We start from the raw sequence: 20,886 nt of genomic DNA, 5'->3' as shown, positions 1-20,886 counted from the left end.
TCGCTGTCAATGAACTCGCCGCCGCCTCGGGAGGCTGCGTCCCATTTCTACTTTTGAAGCTGCCTGCACACCGGTTCCGAGTGAAGGTAATTAACATGAAAGAAAAGAAACTCATGCTGCCCGACAACCTAGGTTAACAAAAAGTGCACTGTTATTATGATGACGATGGTGGTTTCCTAGGTTACACTCGTCCTCCCTGTGTTATGCTCAGTCCTGTCTGCAGCAGCTATGCAGCCGGCCAAAGAGAGGACACTTGTTTTAGATGATGAGGAAGAGGAGGAGGTGGAGGGTGTGACCAAAAAAAAGGAGGGGAAGAAGACGAGTCCAGGTCGGGTGGATGCAGCCAGCACAGAGGTCCAACAAGCCCCCGGAGCCTCCACAGTGCCAGGTGAGTTCAGCACCTGTCGAACTGTTAGAGCAAGGTACGGGGGAAACTACTGGTGTGTTATTAATAAAGCTATTAAAATAAATGCATAAAATATGTTATTATTGTTAATGCCCACTTTCCTCAATGGGCTTTTCATATGCGTTGCAATGTGACGGAGAATAAATACTTTATTACCTTGCATCCAGTGGAACTATTCTCATATATATTTCTCATTGATTCTCTTTTTTTAATAATTATCTCTATTAATGTGCCCGTCGCATAGTTCAGCTGCAAAGCTTTCATAACTCGATGAACCAATAAAGCTCCAGTGACGCTTTAAAAAAAATCTGCATGCGTATTATCTTTGCATGTAGCTTCAGTTTAACACGTTTATTATGTTGCTCCACCCAATGTGTTCCTCTTTCAAGTGTCTTCACCTCTTTTTAGGTGTCTTTTTCTACCTCCGTGATCAAATGAAGTGCAGTTGATAGTTGATTCCCAATAAAATGTCCTAAAAAATAAATAAAAGTGCTCTCCTTTTCATGTTCATACAATATGTGTGTTTGTTGTATTGTTGTGTCTCTCGAGTAGAGAGGCATACGAGGACGCAGATGAGGAGGGCGAAGAAGAAACTGATAAAGAAGCAGCTCAAGGCGGCTGATACTTTGGGTACTTTAATGTCGGAGCTTCCGTTTTCTCTGACCAGCCCCACGTCATGGAAAGAGCTCGGATGTATGTATATTCTTAATATTGTGTTTTGATGAAGTTTTGAAAAAAAATTCTAAAAAATTAACGTAACGTTTGCTTTCTCCTTTTCTGTAGTCTCCAGCTCAAAGTCAGCCCAGACGGAGAGGAAGAGGGAGAGGAAGAGGAAGAGAGGAGACAACGGAGGACGAGTGGACAGTGAAGAGGATGCTGAGATGAAGAAGAAAAAGAGGGAGAGCCAACGACCCAACTACTTTGTCTCCATCCCCATCACCGACACACAGGTGAGCTGCGCCGTCCACCTCACTGCGGTCCAAGGAAGTTTGTGCACATCGTGTCCCGTCCATCACATAAATGCAGATACTTCTCTACATCTGCCAGTTATTTTTTTAAGGAATTATATATTAATATGAGCTAAATACCACAATATTATTCCTGTCTGCAACTCAACCACCTGATCGAAAGATTTCACGTAAAAATGTGTGTTTCTACAACAAGTTTCAAAAAGTGCCTCCAATTTATTTTTACGTGCCCCTGGATTTGAGTCGGTCGGGGCAAAAATTGAACCCTAAATTATTTTTTTTACATTTCCGACCCTGCCTCATCTCTGATATTTAACTCCAGAAGTTGCCCCAGTTTCTTCTCCTCCTCCTCCTCCTCCTCCTCCGTTCAGTCTTACCCCGTCCGTCTGCTGCTGCTAATTAAGTGTGTCCAATCACAGATCAGTTCCGCTGTGCTCGAGGTCCAAGAGGCGGTGCTTCAGCAGGAGCCCCGATGCTGCTTGTGCCGATGTCACAGCAGACCAGTGCAGGGATGGTTGGGTCATGCAGCGATTCTTCCCCGTTGCATCGAGGAGAACATCGAATGCGATGTTGCGAAAATCTGTGGCCAGACAGAGGTGGCGCGAGGATGAGCAGGAGAGTGAGGATGAACTCCAGCTTTGCTACTGTATGTTCTGTTACAGTAGTGTAGGCTATACTTCATTTCAATTTTTATGTGCTTTTTGTTTGACCCCATTTTTTGCTGTACACATTTTCTGTTTCTGTTTTGCAATTACTGTAATAGTTTCCATGGCAAGATAAGTGCAATACAGTATGTGATGTGAAACCTTGTTGGCTCCTCTTGAATGAATCTTTTTTCTGTTTGATACACATAGTATTCTGGAAAGAAAACATCGACTACAGTAACCATTCAGTGTCAAAGGACTAAGCCAAGATTGAATTGTGCACATGAGGGATATTTCTATGGTCCACTGCCATACTGACAAAACATCTAAACATTTTGACCCGCAGTGTTTAAATAATGACAAAGGGACTTTTCATTTTGGGGGCACTGACTATTTGTATGAGAAAAGGAATACGTTTTGACTGATGAGTTGTCTGTTTTGGGAGAGATATGACCTTTTGCAGGTGTGCCAAAGTGTTTTGCTAAACCATCTAGGTTATTTTGGCAAATGTATTTAAAGCTTTGAGAATGTCCTTTTTTTTTCGAGAGAGATGAGCCACAGCAATCGAGAAGGAAGTTTTCATTTTGGGGTTACTGACTATTTTTATGAGAAAATGATTTGGGTTTGAAGCTTGAGTTAACTGTTTTGGGTGAGATATGGCCTTTTGAAGGTGATCTATGTAGTTGTGCTGAACCATATAGGCTATTTTACCAAATGCACTAAGAGCTTTGAGAATGTAATTTCTGTTTCAAGAATTGAGCCAAAGCAATGGAGAAAAACTAACGTATACAATTTACAAATATAATCCAATGTCAATTTATCCTGTGCTGACTGTTGCTGTTTAATATATATATATATATATACTGTAGATCAGGGCTATTCAACTTCAGTAGCAAGTGGGCCGAATAAGAAAATCACGGGGGGTGTGAGGGCCGCACAGAATATTGATCAAATAATGGCTAAAAATTAAAAACAGTAATGTATATTTCACAGGTAAACAGTCACACGAAAATGCGTCGGTATTGTGTGGCAAAAGTGTTGCGAACAAGCATCACTATAAACATGTTTCAAAGTGTAAATATCCGCTCAAGGTAACCAGTTGTTTCAGATCCCTTCAACCAAACTGTTCCCATGAAAACATAAGAAATGTGACTTAATGGATCAATATAATAATATACACTTTTACTAATCCCCAAGGAAATTAGTTCTCTGCATTTAACCCATCCTTAGTTATTAAGGAGCAGTGGGCTGCAGTGAAGCAACTGGGGGTTCAGTGCCTTGCTCAAGGATACTTCAACTTGCAACTAATGGGAGGCGGGATCGAACCCACAACCTTGCAGTTGAAGGACGGCCCTCTTACCCACTGAGCTACAGCCGCCAATATATAAATGACTTGGGATGAAACTAATATCTGGTGGCGCAGTGCCAGACTGCGCGTCTTTGAGTGCAGACTCCTTTTGCGTGAAAGGGATCGAAACCAGGTCGGGCGATCTTTTTATTTTTATTTTTTCGAAAATGTATTTCTTCCTCCGTGGCTGTGATGCGCTGCTCACTTATACAATCATAATCGCCCAAATGGATATGAGCGGTGGCTTGAAGATCTCCAGCAATATGTTTGTGAATGTGTGGCGAATCTGGTGAGCGAGACAGAGCCCGCTGCAGATGTGAAGAGAACACAACGCACGCGCAGAAACCAGTAGGTTTGAAAACCAGTAGGGGTGTAACACGGCAACCAACACAGGTGCGTAACATAAAGATGTAACCATACAGGTTTGGTTGAGGCAACAGTGAAACTCAATGGCTCTGGGTTAGATGTCTCAATGTATAAAGAGGCGTGTCCGTCAGTTTTATTTTTCTTACCAAGCTATACAGATTTGCAGGCAGTCTTGCGGGCCAGAGTTAAACTCAAACGGGCGTATCCGGCCCGGGGCTAGTTGAATAGGCCTGCTGTAGATAGATGGGTCGATAGGTATAGTATATTGATAAGTAGGTAGATATAGATAGATGAATGGGTAGATAGGTAGATAGATAGATAGATAGATAGATAGATAGATAGATAGATAGATAGGTAGGTGTAGGTTAGTCGGTATGGACACTAATATGTGAACATATATTTACAAATATAATCCAATGTCAATTTATCCTGTGCTGACTGTTGATGTTTAATATATATGTATATATATATGAATCATAATCATATTGTTGTTGAGCTTCAATAACACCTAAAGCACATCCACTTATCCTCTTCAACCCTTTTAAAGCAGCAGAAAGGTTAATGAGCCAAGAGTAGATGTGGAAATGACCCCAGAATATTCATAACCAATAAGCCTTTTCTTTTTCTTTTACTGAGAATTGTTGATGTGCCATGTCATCCACAATTATTGATCCACCCACACAGAACATTGAGCTTCAGTTTACATGAAATGAAGCTAAATGGAGCTGAATTACCTGAGCGGGCTCAGACAGGAGCGGTGCAGTGCTGCCCCCTGCTGGCGCTGCTGTACACATGCACGTGTTGAGAAGTTGTTTACTGAGTAAGTGGAGAGTTCCGTGTACGGCCAGTAGAGGGCGCTAATGCAACAATTCCGAAGAAGAAGAGGAATGTCTACCTTTCTGAAAGTTTCACTTTCATTTCACTGTGAACTTGGATTCTCACGAGCGCGACCTCGGAGAAATACTCAAAGACTTTTATTTTTCATTTGGTTAAATAACAGCTTATCCCGAACGGTGGATACTAATGAACTAAATTACAACAAGGCAGTCATCTGTCGTGTGATCCGACTACTTTAAAGGTCTCTTTCGCTTTTGCTTTAATTTGTCGGCCAGAGGTTTGTGTGAAGCCAGAAGAGACGCAGAGAAAGTAGAATCCGTGCTATAAATGTGACTTTTTTTTAATCCTCCTGTTTTTCCTACAGCTGAAATCATGTCATTCCTACTGAGGGAAATAAAGCGTGTCAACAGAGGCGGCTCGTGTGTTGGAAAGTAAGTGATTTTTACAAAATATTATAAAATATTATATTTCTTATATTTTGTTATTGAGGATAATTACATCAAATAAAACCATACATCTATAGTTAAAGATTGTATAAACACAACTTGCTGTTGAGCTGTCACACATATAGACCTCTCTTTCAACAGCAGCCATGTTGCCTCGTCCGCCTGCAATTGGCAATATAATTATATTTAGCGCGTGACAGTCGTAACATTGAGCCAGCACGCGCATTTCTGGGCCCTGGCCTCGCCTAAATGGAACAGGACCAATAACGCGTGTTATTAATGCACCTTTATTAATGATAGGACAAAGAATTTTTTCCTGCTCTGACCTTCGTCACCTCGTTGTAGCGGCGGAGTTCACGGACTCCGAGATCCAGACGCTGGCGAGAAGATCTGCATGAACTGTTCCCCGGACCTCAGCACTTCAAGCTGAGGAGGACCCTCTATGACGTCATCCACAATCAGGTGAGCCAACGAGTGTGATTACAAAGGGTATTTAAATGCAGATGCAATGCGTAGAAACGGGTCTATATTTGCAAAAAATGTAGTGTAATATAAAAATTTTTGTTTCAGCCGATTGCTGAACAGCTCCTGAAAAAACTGAAGGGGTTCCTCCCACGTGAATCTGTCATGGGTGTGTACAGGTTACTTTCACTTTCACTTGTTTGATAGTGGAGGCAGTATTATGCAGTGGCGGGCCGTGCATTTTCTATCTAGGCCTTCATTGCCGTCTTACTACAGCTGAACAACCTAATGTAAGATATTAGTTCACCAGTGTTCCGGTGCGGGGCTTTTATTGTGAAGGAGCAGACGGAAAAAGATAAAGTTGTCGTGTTTCTTGTGTTATTAAGTAACGTAAAACCCTCAGTTACACTGAGAATTCAGAGAATCGTATCGTACATGTATATGTATATTTCTATCGATGTATGTGTGTGTATACACACACATACATCGATATAAATATGATGAAGATGAAAGTTCCTGTTTACCCAAACACATGACACAATTAATGAGTCTTTTCAATATGTCCCTCTTGTTCTTCACCTGTTCATTGTGCAGCTCCGTTGCCGCTTGTTCGTTGATCTGTAGATCCGCTCCGTGTCCCCAAAAGTTGTCAAAGCACCGATGCTTGTAGGTGCCGAGTCGTACTCTGGTGTCTCGTTGCTGCCTCGGTTAGACAACTCAAGTTTCAAAGCCAGTGTGGCTCCCAACACCAAATCGATCACTTGCAACAGGCATCCCCAGCAGTCCGGTGTGCAGAGCTACCGGGCCTGAGCCATCGGTGGCGCTCGTGGTTGGAACTTTGAAAGTGGGGGCGAGCCCCTGTCCCGCCTGTGACGGGCTTTGTAGCGTCGGCGTCGGTCTTAAAGTTCGTTGAGAATGGCCTTATAATTATATCCTCGACCAAATCGATATCTTCTCCTCCTTCCGCCATTGTGGGTTGAACAAACAGCTTAGTAGTACGCGAATTATTTCGTTTATCAAATTCAGTTTCCTAGTTCTGAGGTTCTGCATCTACCTGCCTAGACCCCGCCTCTCAATATTGGTAATCAATCAAAAGACGTGCAGCACCGCCTGCTCGCTGCTCCTGTGCGGTTCAGGGCCTTCTCGAGGCCCAGAGGAGCCAACTCTAAAGCTGATTGGTTGACGCAACATTGTCATTGCGATCCACTTGAAGCAGCGGGCGCCCGCAATGTTGATTCTGAAGGCCTAAGGGCAGATGTTAGCCCCCTGGCAACACACGATGGCTGAATATGATTGGATAAAAGATCTAAGATAAAGACCAGCCCTCCAAATCTCAACCTGGCGCTGGCAGCAGCGCAACCAAGAGGAACGCTATGAAATTAAGAGAAAAACTCTTACTCTGGGAAATAAGTGAATACATATTTGTGGGCAAATATATTTAGAAAAAAAAATATATTCTGATGATGTTTAGGCCAGCAGAAGGCCCTGCTGGCCTGATGACCCACTGGTATTATGTAAATGTGTAATGTCTCCATTTGTGCGAGAAAGTTGGTCCAAATTGTCCTGGTTTTCACCACAATTACATTAAATAGTAGGGCTGTCAATCGATTTAAAAAAATTAACTAATTAATCGCACATTTTGAAAATCATTAATCGCGATTAAAAGGTTTTTTTTCTTCTAAAGACTAAATCTTCTAAATGAACGAGTAATCCCTTTGTATTCTTTTTTAAAGACCAAACTTCACACAGAGCTGTGTTTTCAAAGAGGCTCCTACCTATAAAGTGCCAGCGGTATTTAATATCGTGGATGATAAATTGTTTCTTCAGTGAAACATCCAGATTAGTTAAAAAAAAAGAAGTATATTGAGACCCCATTGGTCCTGTCATCTTTAACACTGAACAGCAGAACCAGTGGCCTTGATAACTGACTGACATTCAAATATGTCACGTTAACCCTCTGGAGGCTGGGCTCATTTTATACATTTTACAAAAAAATGTAAATTCACCTTTTAAAGACTTTTGCATATTACACATCCCCATGTGTTATACATCAAACATTCCAGAACAATCTCAGCTCTATATATTGAGGCACATTGTCCTCGTGCCGTGTTCTCTGCTTCTCTGACTGACAGGCTGCTAATGAGCCTCACATCTGTGGTGGGAGGTCCTTGTGATTTACTGAGTTGTTTACTTGGTTGTTTTTTCGCTAAATGTTGACAGACAAACGGATTGACCAATCACGTTGAAGGTTTCGTGTGACGAGTTCTTTCCGCTGGCGTCACCCAACCCGTCGCCCCTCTGTTCCTCTGTGTATCAGAGGAAGCGGGAGGAAGGAGCGGAGGAGAACCCGACTGATTTCGGCGGATAAATAATTGTTTAAAAGCGGAAACAGTGTCAAACGCACTGCGGCGGTTTTGACACTGGATAATAAAGTATAAAAATAAAAAATAAAAAAATTGCGTTAGTGCGTTAACAATATTTTAGTGCGTTATCACGTACATTAATCGCATAGATTAGCGTTAACGCTGACAGCCCTATTAAACAGTAATAATTGTCTTCAGCGCTTAGGTTTATTATTACCTAACCCAAATATAAAACATAAACAAGTGAACCACCCGTCTGAATTCAACACTTATTTGTCCGTATGTAAGTCAAATTAATCGTTGTTTTTCTTTCTAAGAATCAAACCTTTTTTTCAGACTCAAGGTACAAAGCATTAAATAGAATAAAATACATACAAAATCACAAGAAAAATACCTCGAACTACGAATGCTTTATAAATAGACAGCTGTACCAATGTCTCCACAGATGGCAGCGTGTAAATCTAAACTTTATATTTGATCAAACCATGATGGTTTCATTTTCGGAGTCATCAACCCGGCAGATGAATTTTACATAACATTTCGTAAAAGAGCTTGTAAAGTATTAACTCCTGCAGTCACACACATTTCACTGGCACTGCTCCATCTCAGTCTCTTTAATTATATTTGCATGGCATCATGACACTTCCTGCTTCCTTCCTAAGGTACCTACGTCACTTCCGCCTGCTGACCGTGGGGTTGAGTGGCGCTCTCGATGGCCGACCTGAGCGCTGACATAACTGTCCCCCATCCAGATGCAAACGGTCATCCAGATTCTAACACGCCCAGCCGGGTTCTCTCTCTCTCTCCAGCTGCTCTGACTAACAACGGGGTCCTGGTTGATTACCTCCAAATCCTGAAGGACAGGAAGACCCAAGTGGATGCTCACATCGGCCTTCTGGAAAAATTCATCGCAGATCAGCCGGACAGCGGCCAAACCGACGGCTGTTCACAAGAAGCAGGAGGTGAGTCTCCCTCTCCTTAAAGGGTACCTGTAGCCCAAAACAACAACGTGCTACATCCATTAGGCGCATCAAATAAATCATATTTTCCCCACCGCTATTGTCAACAAGTCACGCATAGCCCGAGGCTTTAAATTTCTTTGTCAACATTCCGAGTCCGTGAACGCTTCAGTGCGCAGACATATTGCCAGTTATTTACTCATGTCAAAGGTCACTATGACGTAGAGTCGTTGAAAGGAATTCAGCCAATCCGGAGCCACTTCTACGTTTGCTCAAACTTACCGATTGACAGTTCTCCCTGGGTGCAGGCCCCGAACATGTCGGCCCAACATTGCATCAATGAAAGACATCTCCAGCGCTGGCTTGCGCGATGTAGCTATCAAGCTCACGCTTTTGTAAAGCAGATTAGGTCTAATGTCACGATATCGCCGGATCGGACAAGTTCGTGTTCTTTACAACAAATGCACTCTATGTCTGTTTTTTGTGGCACACATTTCCAGGGCTCTCAAGTTTTGAAGACAGGCAAGCGTGAGATTTCCATCAGCACCCGATACAGCTGACCGTTGCCTTGCCACATCGAGCGAAAGAGTTGTTGACGGGGAGTGCTAGTGACTATTTTTTTGCTCCATCCCAATGCGCACAGACCGGAACAATCGATCGGTATTGAGCACCCCTGCATTCAAGCATTAAATAGCGAGAGGTTTTTCTGCGTGAGGAATTCGATGTGGCGGGTGCGTGAGATAAGACAAAATCGTGAGTCCCTGCATTTCCACAACTGCACCAAGCGTCCGCCGACTTGCGTGCACGTCCGCCGGTGAAACATCTGTACCGCGGTCCTTGACATCAACTTCATCAGAATCATTATCGCTGTCACAATTAACTAAATGGGGATAGTCTGCTTTTAATGGTTCATACAAGTATCCAGTTGCTGAATCTGACAATCTTTCATAAATCCATATTTCGCGTTTTCTTTATTATTATCAAGTTCTCAACATTTGTTTGCGAGCGCTCGACGTTGTTTACATTGGTTTCTGAACACATCCGCTGTGGTTGGCTGTCGATCTATCAGCGATGTGGCGTCACACCACGGCGCCATATTCAACACCAGTGCAAGGAAGCTTGTCGGAGTTGAGGACTTTGAACAGCCTAAACTCGTGTTGTTATTGAATACTGGACCCGTCAGTGCATGAATAACCTTTAGAAACACATTATCTTTTGATCTGGCTACATATTCGCGATCTCAACAGGTACCCTTTAACGTCACATAGGTTTAATCAGTAGTATTTTGAGATTTTATTTTTAAATATACAGGACTGTCTCAGAAAATTAGAATATTGTGATAAAGTTCTTTATTTTCTGTAATGCAATTAAAAAAACAAAAATGTCATGCATTCTGGATTCATTACAAATCAACTGAAATATTGCAAGCCTTTATTCTTTTATTGATTATTATTGAACAAAGAAAACTCTAAATCCTATCTCATAAAATTTGAATATTTCCTCAGACCAAGTAAAAAAAAGATAATACCGAGGTTTATACCTTTGAGTGTTTGTCAAGCCCAGGAAACCTAAGGCTCAGGAAACCCTTGCAGTGTTTAAGTTAATTAGACAATTCAAGTGATTTGTTTAATACCCTGCTAGTATAGTATACTTTTTGATATTCTAATATTTAGAGATAGGATATTTGAGTTTTCTTAAGCTGGCTGTAATATTAAAGAATAAACACAGTATTTGATTTGTAATGAATCAGAATGCATTGTTTTGAATACGCACGAAATAAAGAACTTTATCAACACATTCTAATTTTCTGAGACAACCTATATATCCTAACTAAAGAATTTGAGTCATTAGTAATAATGCCATGTTATGTGACGGACTCTTTTTCAGGTTTGGGTACCTCAGATGCCTTTGGTCAAAACGTTAAACAAATTGGCCCCACTGGTCCCCAGGAACCACAAAGTAAATATCACTTTCTTCCTCTTTATATTTTCATGTTATGTAAACATATGTTGATTTTGAAATATATATACGATAAGATTTGGAGTCATTAAGTAATAATATCATTTTATGTGACTGACTCTTTGCCAGGTTTGGGTACCCTCAGATGCCTTTGGTCAAAACTTTAAACAAATTGGCCCCACTGGTACCCAGGAACCACAAAGTAAATATCACTTTCTTCCTCTTTATATTTTCATGTTATGTAAACATATGTTGATTTTTCAAATATATATACTCATAGATTTGGAGTCACTAAGTAATAATATTATTTTATGTGACTGCTCTTTTCAGGTTTAGGTACCTCAGATGCCTTTGGTCAAAACTTTAAACAAATTGGCTCCCCATGTCCCCAGGAACCACAAAGTAAATCTCACTTTCTTCCTCTTCATATTTTCATGTTATATAAACATAGTTCGCCATGTTGCACCTTTTGCATTTGTACCTGACCTCAAGGCACACGTAGTTCCCGACATGCTTGGAAGAGAGGAGTGAGCGGAGGGATATTCCGTTGGTTGCAATTCCCAACCTCACCACTAGATGCCACTAAATCTGACACAACTGCGTGAACATCTGGCACCGAGCAGCTGCCACCCTGCTACCTGTTAAACATCTGTTCACCATATAGGAATATATATGTTAATCATTAGTATTTGAGATTCCAAGTTCAGAAAAAAATAGAGTTGATTTTTGAAATATATATACTAAAAGATTTGGAATCATGAAGTAATAATGCTTTTTATGTGACTGACTCTTTGCCAGGTTTGGGTACCTCAGATGCCATTGGTCCAAACTTTAAACAAATTGGCCCCACTGGTCCACAGGAACCACAAAGTAAATATCACTTTCACTTTCTTCCTCTTTATATTTTTATTTGGAGTCAGTAATTGCATTTTCTCGTTCTCTGACAGGCATCGCTCAGGTGTTTCAGCCCGGCTGGCGAAGAGATGGCTTTCAATGCAGACAACAGGTGAATCTCCCTCTCCTTAGCATACACACATGTTTAATCATTAGTATTTGAGAATCCAATGGGCGAAAAAATTAAGTTGATTTTTGAAATATATATACTAAAAGATTTGGTCATTACAATTAGTTAGTAATTGCTTGTCATTTTATGTGACTGACTCTTTTCAGGTTTGGGTACCTCAGATACCTTTGGTCCAAACTTTAAACAAATTGGCCCCACTGGTCCCAGGAACCATTAAGTAAATCTTTTTCTTCCCTCTTCTATTTTTTCCTTATGTAAACATATATTTGATTTTTGAAATATATATACTGAAAGATTTGGAGTCATTCAGTAATAATATAATTTTATGACTGACTCTTTTCAGGTTTGGGTACCTCAGATGCCATTGGTCCAAACTTTAAACAAATTGGCCCCACTGGTCCCCAGGAACCACAAAGTAAATCTCACTTTCTTCCTCTTCATATTTTCATGTTATGTAAACATAGTTAAGCCATGTTGCACCCTTTTTGCATTTGTACCTGACCTCAAGGCCACCGTGGTTCCCCGACATGCTTGGAAAGAGAGGGTAGGCGGAGGATATTCCATGGTTGCAATTCCCAACCTCACCACTAGATGCGGCTAAATCCGACACAACTCGTGAGCTGCCGGCAGCCACGAGACGACCACCCGTTTGCCACCTGTTAAACATCTGTTCACCCTGCTACATATAGGAATATATATGTGAAGTTAATCATTAGTATTTGAGATTCCAATGTAGGCGAAAAAATAGAGTTGATTTTTGAAATATATATACTAAAAGATTTGGAATCATGAAGTAATAATGCTTTTTATGTGACTGACTCTTTGCCAGGTTTGGGTACCTCAGATGCCATTGGTCCAAACTTTAAACAAATTGGCCCCACTGGTCCACAGGAACCACAAAGTAAATATCACTTTCACTTTCTTCCTCTTTATATTTTCATTTGGAGTCAGTAATTGCATAGTGTATCATCATAGTGATTGCGAATAACTATATGGCTGCATTATTGATTTGTCCCCTTTATGTACACACACATGCATATGAATGCTGATATGCCACACGTGTGTGTGTGCACTCATTCTGTACACACACACATACACAAAGACCTCATGACAGAAAATCCCTCAGTCTGAAATCCTATTTTATCCCAGTTTATGAGGACATTTAGGATTTTCGGTATATTCCAGAAACATTTTAGTAATTGCTACGAGGAAAAATAAATCCTCTTATTTTAGGACAGGAATTTTTGCTTTTACAGAACCATCCAAATTAAAGGAATCCCAAATTAGGAATGCTAATTTCAAAATAACAGTGAAAATATATAGAATGAAAAAGTATTTGTTCCTCCGACTGCTCACAGTGACGAGTGAGAGCCGTGGAGTTTACGACTAATTAGATTCGGACGGGACGAAAAGCCGCATCTGTAGTCTCAGCTCAAAGTCAGCCCAGACGGAGAGGAAGAGGAGAGGAAGAGGAAGAGAGGAGACAGTGGACAGTGAAGAGGATGCTGAGATGAAGAAGAAAAGAGGGAGAATAACGACCCAACTACTTCGTCTCCATCCCCATCACCGACACACAGGTGAGCTGCGCCGTTCACCTCACTGCGGTCCAAGGAAGTTTGTGCACATCGTGTCCCGTCCATCACATAAATGCAGATACTTCTCTACATCTGGCAGTTATTTTTTTAAGGAATTATATATTAATATGAGCTAAATACCACAATATTATTCCTGTCTGCAACTCAACCACCTGATCGAAAGATTTCACGTAAAAATGTGTGTTTCTACAACAAGTTTCAAAAAGTGCCTCCAATTTATTTTTACGTGCCCCTGGATTTGAGTCGGTCGGGGCAAAAATTGAACCTTACATTTTCTTTTTTTACATTTCTTACCCTGCCTCATCTCTGCCCCAGTTCCTCCTCCTCCTCCTCCTCCTCCGTTCAGTCTTACCCCGTCCGTCTGCTGCTGCTAATTAAGTGCGTCCAATCACAGATCAGTTCCGCTGTGCTCGAGGTCCAAGAGGCGGTGCTTCAGCAGGAGCCCCGATTGGCCAGAGCCATGATCCCGGTGCCCACTCTCCACATCACGCTGTTAGCCACTCACCTCGCCAGTCAGGAGCAAGTGGACCTGTGAGTCGATGCGCATGCACACAAACGCACAAAGAAACAAACAAACCCATTAATTTGCAGGAATCCTGCGTTATGACGCATTATATGACGCGTTATATTAAGGATTCCAAATTAAGGAAAGATAAGACGTCTGTCGTTTTCTTACATTTTACTTCCAAGTGTCATGAAAGAAGTCTTACGCCTTAAACTCTACGAACGCTGGATAGGAACCATCGTGAGTTTAGGAATTCCTGATTGAGGAACATTTAAATTTGTTCTCCCTTTTGAAATTTAAGAAAGAAAAGATGATCAGTTTAAAATATTCTTCTGCGTTGTACATTGAAATATTTAAGTGACTCATCGTTACGTCTATTTCCCTAAAAATAATTATAATTTTTCAAGTTTTTGTCCTGGTCTCCCATTTTTTGCTTATTGCTCCCCCAGAGCGTCGTAATGAATGTGCAGACTTTAGTGACCGCTCGGAGACGGGAATTACGGGTTCTGTAAGGTTCTGCAGGGTTCTGCAGCGACTAATTACCAGCATGTCACTTCTGTCTTATCCCTTCCTCTCTTTCAGTACTTTCAGGAAAACCTGCTGATACGCCTGGGAATGTTTTCGGTTTCTATTCCTCGAATGAAACGCTGCTGAATGACGACAGTGCCTGAGGATAGAACGGAGTCTATGATGTCATCCGAGGCTTTTATTCCAATTGATAATCACGATCATCTCATTGCTTGCATTTGTAATGGTATAATCGACCATATAAATACAGAAATTACCAACCAAAGTAGAGTCACCGCATGAGGAGAAACGTGACCGATTTCGCGTATTTTCGATAAACCAAAAAAATAACTGAAATCCTCATTTCCACGTTGAATATTTGCTTTGGAAGAAGAGGAAAAAAAGTATATTTCATATTCTGAAGCTCTCGTGACCACATGAGCAACTCGATGCAGCTCTGGGACGTGTCAGCCATGTTAAGTGGCGATACGGATGCCTCATGTAGAAGATTGTGTCATTAATAATCACTGGATTCACCCGTTATGTAATATGAGAGTGAGCGAGAAAGAGGATTATGTCGTGATTTGGCGAGTGGGGGTTGCGGTGAGTGTTGTGACGTGTGTGTGTGTGTGTGTGTGTTGATGCGTGTGTATATTCCCTTACAGGGCGGCAACCGTGCTGGCTCAGTTCGAGCCCTCATTGGCTGAGCTCCTGGGTGGGCGGGACCTTGTGCTGCCCTTCTCGAGGATCGGCCACTTCAGGAAGGAGGTGGTGTTTGTTGGACTGGCCCCCGGACAACACCGACGCACGCTGGACAGTGTGGCAGGTCGGTCAGATAACCTCTCACTCTCTTTGTCATTTTATCCTTCTTTCTTTCCTCCCTACTCCTTAAAACACATATGCATGCTTGTCACTATATGTATCTATATCTATATAGATTTATGGAATTCCAGTTTTGTTCATCACATAGTTTTCTAAGTGCTGCTCGTGCTGTGTTTTACTTCTTCTTTTTTTGGGATGCATGCTGTCATGGGGGATTTGCTCTGGGAGGTGACAGATTAGACTGCTTTAGGAGAGCGGTGGGTATAATCTGGTCCTTCACTTGTGCCCTGCACTGTAATACAACGCAGGAAGAACATGATGGATGTCGATGGATGTGAGTTCTAGTTCTTGAATAGTCCACCACTTGCACTCCATTTGATATCGAGTGTGACGACATCCTCTTTCTCCTTGTGTAAGTGGATCTGGTCGAATGCATGCTACTTGCGGGATTTTCTAAGTGTGTTTGTGTGTATACCTGCATACTTTTCACACACACACACATCTGGGGTTGTGCATGTGACATGCCTTCATTCATCTTGTGTATGCAGAAGCATCTACGTGTGTTTCTGTGTTGTGCCTTTAACAAAAACACGAGTCTCACATTTCGAAGAGGATTCTCAGCTCTTGCAAAAACAACAACAACACACACACACACTAATAATTGCTGAATAAGAAATATGCAGCCAGGGATTTGTAAAAGTAGACATGTGTGCACAGGCTCAACAGTTTATCTAGTGTATTAACGGCTCGGAGCAGAAAATACTACATTTGGCATTTTAGTGATGGCCGAGACAAATCCCAAAAGACATTTCATCCCGGGGATTGATATAAATCGGAAATGCACTAAATTAATCTTTTAAAGAGAGAGAGAGAGAGAGCTACAAGGGCAAACGTTGTACATAATTACCAACTCTATCAAGTTTGATTTTAATCTTAAAAACTCTTTTTTTTCCTTTCTTTCTTTTTCTGAGTCAGTCATTAGAAGAGGCAGAAAGTGATGAGCTTTTCATACCAAAGGACCAGAGGAGGGTGCGGTGGTGATGGAGGGTGTGTGTCTTCATGCTCCAGACATAAGACATAAAGAATATAAAACATAAAAAAGTGTTAAAATCTGGATCCATCCCATCAAGCGGTGCCTCTTGGCTGACCGAAACACAGGCAGACCCTCCATCACTGAGCCAAGCCAACACAATCAACCCCGACTCGACCCTTCAGTGACTTGAGTGCGACCTGCAGCGGACGTGAAGTGTGTGGAGCAACTATTAATAGGAACAGTTTAGCTGATTTAGCGGACGTTCCGCCCCCAGGTGAAGCATCGGCACTCGTCGTGGCCCAAAAAATAACACAGCGAGCGCCTCCGTCCGCTCTCCTTCTGAACACCTGCACGACCGGTTTAAAACGCCCGCCTAACAAAATAACAGCGTTCACAAAGAATGGGGCCAAGTTTCATTCGTATTCCCGACCGTAAATCAATTAAACGGCAACAACAAGAAGATAAAAGTCCACATTGCTACCCTTGGAAAAGCCATCTGAGGATACGGCATGCAATCCGACTCTCCCTCCACCACTCTTATCGATTATACACTAACCTTTCTCTCCCTGTAGTGCTAAAAATACCTCTATGGTTTCCCCTAAACCTCATCAGTTTGTGTGTGCGTCTTGTTTGTGTGCGTTTGTCCTTGCAGGTTGTCTCTAGTCTGTCCATGCCCTTGTTTATGGGATATGTTCAAATGATAAGCGATTTCATTTCATTTATTTATTTATTTGTACAGGGACCGTACACATTAATCAACCCATGGGTAAATGTGTTAACGTTAGCTAAGGCTAAATTTCAGCTTTGGTCCCTGTGGCCAGATGTTACAGCCTTCACTAAAGGAGTAAGAGGTTAACACGGTAACATAATAGAAAAGCAGTAAACATACAGGTTACGATAAAATACTGGCCTTTTCATAAAATCATTAAAACATAAAATAAACTAGAATGGGCACTCGGTAGAGCGCATACCTTCGCATATCACAAGATTGGGCATTGAATTATGAACATTTTGGCATTAGTTGCATGCCAATTGGATACAAATTGACCGTGCTATGGTAAAAAGAAGATTTTGACCTTTTCATGACCTTGACCTTTGACCCGATTGATCCCAAAGTCTAATCAAATGGTCCCCGGATAATAACCAATCATCCCACCAAATTTCATGCGATTCAAGAAGATGTTGACCTTTTCATGACTTTGACCCGATCGATCCCAAAATCTAATCAAATGGTCCCCGGATAATAACCAATCATCCCACCAAATTTCATGCGATTCGGTTTACATCTTTTTTTGTTACGCGAATAACACACATACAAATAAATAAATAAATGAATACACGGCGATCAAAACATAACCTTCCGCATTTTCAATGCGAAGGTAAAACAATTTAAAAAACAGACATAAAACCAATAATTATTTACACAATCACTGAGGAGGAAGTCACAGTTCATGCTCACACATCTGACTGGTAAAAAGACAGTTCTTCAGGCCGTGTTTAAGAGGCGATGAGTAAAAGGCTTCTTTCTTTCTATTTTCCTCCGTCTTCTGACACGCATTCGTCTTGAGAGGGTTCACTGGGAGGAAGAAGAAGAAGATGGATGCTCATGCTGTTGTGGGCTTCAGTCCATCTCATGACCTCTCACACGCGTCTCCCGTCTGATTTATGTTTGTTCCTCTTTGACCAATAAATAAGAAACGGTTGCTCGCATAACCTCTGGTTGTCGTGTGTTGTGCGTTGCAGAGTTGCTGCGCAGCCAATTTGAGGAGCGGGGTCTTCTGCAAGAAGGCAATCGTGGGTTTGAACCCCACCTCACCATCATGAAGCTGTCCAGAGCATCAAAGCTACGGTCCCAGGTATAGAGGCGCTCTGTGTTATACGTGTGAGCCGATATCAACGCGCTTATCTGTCAAACATGCATTAGTCTGGTTGTCATGGTGCATCTTCTTCAAGTTTAGTTTCGCTTAGTTATGGTATCAAGCTATTTCATTTTTTTTAAACGGTTATATATATCTTTACCATCAAAAGCATCACTAATGTAACTTCTTCCAGTGTGCACACTTGAAAACAGTTAATTGATTTTTACTCTAAACTACTTAAATTATGTTGATTTTAGTTATTTTAAATGAATAACGTCAACGTAGATTTATTACTCACTCAAATTAGGCGTTCACATGCAGCCACAGTGTGTCACAAGTATTGTCCCAGCCAAATCTGTTACTATTCTATATTATGTTGGGATGGATAAAGGTGAGAGGTACAGGAGAACGGTATTTGAACTAGGGGAAAAAAGGAAAATGGTGGGGAGGATTGAGAGACTGGGGATGAAGAGGATGAAGATATACGAGGGTGAGGGGCAGCGGTCAGGAGGGAAGAGACGGAGGAAGGAGAGCAGCAATCTTCTTTTTTTCTTTTGACACCTGATGACTGATTGTGTCCTGTGTGCGTGTGTGTGTGTGTGCGTGTGTCAAGCATGAATGCACATGTCCTTAACCCTTGTGTTGCCTTCGGGTCAATTTGACCCGATTCAATGTTTCACCCTCCTGTCGCCTTCGGGTCAATATGACCCGATTCAATGTTTAACCCTCCTGTTACCTTTATATTTACTAACATATTTTACCCTTGAGGTCAATATGACCCCAGCTATTAAAATCTCCAGAAAATTATTAGAATTAATATTGTTTTCCAAGTTTAAGTGTGAGGTACTTTATCTTTGTTTGTTGACTCCCGAAAGAACACCGACATTAAACATTGAATCGGGTCAAAATGACCCGAAGGCAACACAAGGGTTAAAAGGTGTGATAAGCATGACCTGAGCAGTAGTTCCTCCTCTTCTTGTCTCTCAGGGTATAAAGCGTGTGGACCCGGCCCTCTACTCCAACTACACAAGCAAGTAGGTGCTGCTTCTGTTGGTTCACACATCCAAGAACACGGGCCTCTTTCAGCAGGACATTGTTCGCCATTCTTCAGGCTTACAACAGGAAACACCGACTGCACTGTTGGCACACATTCAATTTCAACACAATTTTGCCGAATGTTTTGTCTCCATTTCGTCGTTTTCAGGATGAAACTTAGTTTATCGAGCCATGGAGCTTAATGTGGGTTGTCGCTTTTATTTTGATTGATCGTGGCGACATCGGCCTTCACCATCGTCTCTCTGCCTCAACACCCTCCTCTCTCTCTCTCTCTCTCACACACACACAGGTGCTTCGGAGACCAGATAGTCGAGCGGGTGGATCTTTGTTCCATGTTGAAAAAGAAGCAACGAGATGGATATTACCACACTGAGACGTCACTACAACTTGGTTAGTGTGCGCGCACACACACACCCACACACACACGCAGAGCTTTGCCGCGTCTGTGTGGTCTCGCTGTATTTGGCTATCAGGTGCACTGTTGAGCCACCAGAGGGAGCTCTCTGCTCACACGCATAACAACGAGTCTTTCTTGTTTTCTGTTGCACTGGGACATAATTAGCATATTTTGGGGTCATGTGTTGCTGTACTTGTTGTGTGTTGTACGTTCTGCCAATGGTAGTGGATGATAGGTAAGATATCTAGACGTTGTGGACATTTGCTCATAACTTTGCGAATACACCACAACACTTACTGTGCTCATCAGAAGCTAAAAGAGAAGCAAGCAGCTCATTTCCATAACATCTTGGCTACCCAGTTTAAGTTGCCACCCTGTCAGTTCACAGCGACGCTGAGCGGCAGCTCTCGATTGGCTGCTGCAGAGACGTGGTCCTAACGAGCCTGAAGCTGCGGCCGCAATTGGTTAAAATGAAGCGGTCGTGACGCGTGGAGACAACTGTTCCCTTGTTGTCACAATTTGATGTTGGCTTGTTCCTGGTGGCGCCGTTGACTACTGTCGGGCTTTGGGTGAAGCCAGACAGGCAACGTCAAAGTGCTCCTCACAGTCTATCAAATGCAGGAGGCGTGTCACGGCTCGATGTTGCTAAGACGGCATGTAAAACTAAAATCTAAAGGAAAGATTATGAATGTGTCTCACTCATCTCATGCAGTTTGGAGAAATCCACGACCCTCAACAGGTGCTGGCGCTCTGTGGCTGTCAGCCGAGATCTATTGGCAGCGATGACGGCAAAGGAGATGTGTTCTGTTTCCTAATGAGTTGTCTGGAAGAGATGCAACCATCACTGTTTGCAGTAAGATTTAAATGAGTAAACCACTTTATGATTCAAATATATGGGGAGGGTGCATTGTCCTCTGAGGCTGCACATTTACGGCACATATTGTTAAATAGCCGACATGTCGTGTGACATGGTGCACATCGATTGGAGGAGATAGTTTTGACTTTTCGTTAACATGTTGGAAGTTTCAGCAATTTGATTTAATTTAGCGTATTCTTGCCCTGCTGTTATTAAATCGTCCTTTTGTTTTTACAACTGGTGACTCTATTTGGATTATATGTCGCTACTATAGAGGCGGAACATTCCGACGCCTATTCGTTTTGAGCATGTGGCCAATGTTTCGAGAGATTGCACCTTTTTTCTTTTTCTCTTTCTCAGCAGCGGCGTCGAATGAAACGGAAACGTTTGTTTTTGAATCGTGCCGAACGTGCCGGTTCAAAAAAGAAAATCTCGTTGAGGAAAACGGGTTTGTGTGTATTGTGTGTGTGTGTG

At 42.0% G+C, this 20,886-nt stretch overlaps 1 protein-coding gene across 1 annotated transcript in view; it reads left to right on the top strand.

Moving 5' to 3' along the window:
- LOC130203001 (A-kinase anchor protein 7-like) overlaps positions 1–20,886 on the top strand; it is a 54,271-nt gene that overhangs the window by 628 nt on the left and 32,757 nt on the right. Inside the window, 9 exon segments of the mRNA XM_056428900.1 lie at positions 2–86; positions 181–388; positions 959–1,099; positions 1,190–1,356; positions 13,772–13,908; positions 15,055–15,215; positions 17,988–18,100; positions 19,091–19,137; positions 19,449–19,549. Coding sequence (XP_056284875.1) covers positions 2–86; positions 181–388; positions 959–1,099; positions 1,190–1,356; positions 13,772–13,908; positions 15,055–15,215; positions 17,988–18,100; positions 19,091–19,137; positions 19,449–19,549 — 1,160 coding nt within the window.

The sequence above is a fragment of the Pseudoliparis swirei genome, chromosome 12 (assembly GCF_029220125.1).
Source record: "Pseudoliparis swirei isolate HS2019 ecotype Mariana Trench chromosome 12, NWPU_hadal_v1, whole genome shotgun sequence".
NCBI lineage: Eukaryota > Metazoa > Chordata > Actinopteri > Perciformes > Liparidae > Pseudoliparis > Pseudoliparis swirei.
Note: the sequence above shows the minus strand (reverse complement) of the source record. Positions and strands in the feature narration are given on the sequence as shown.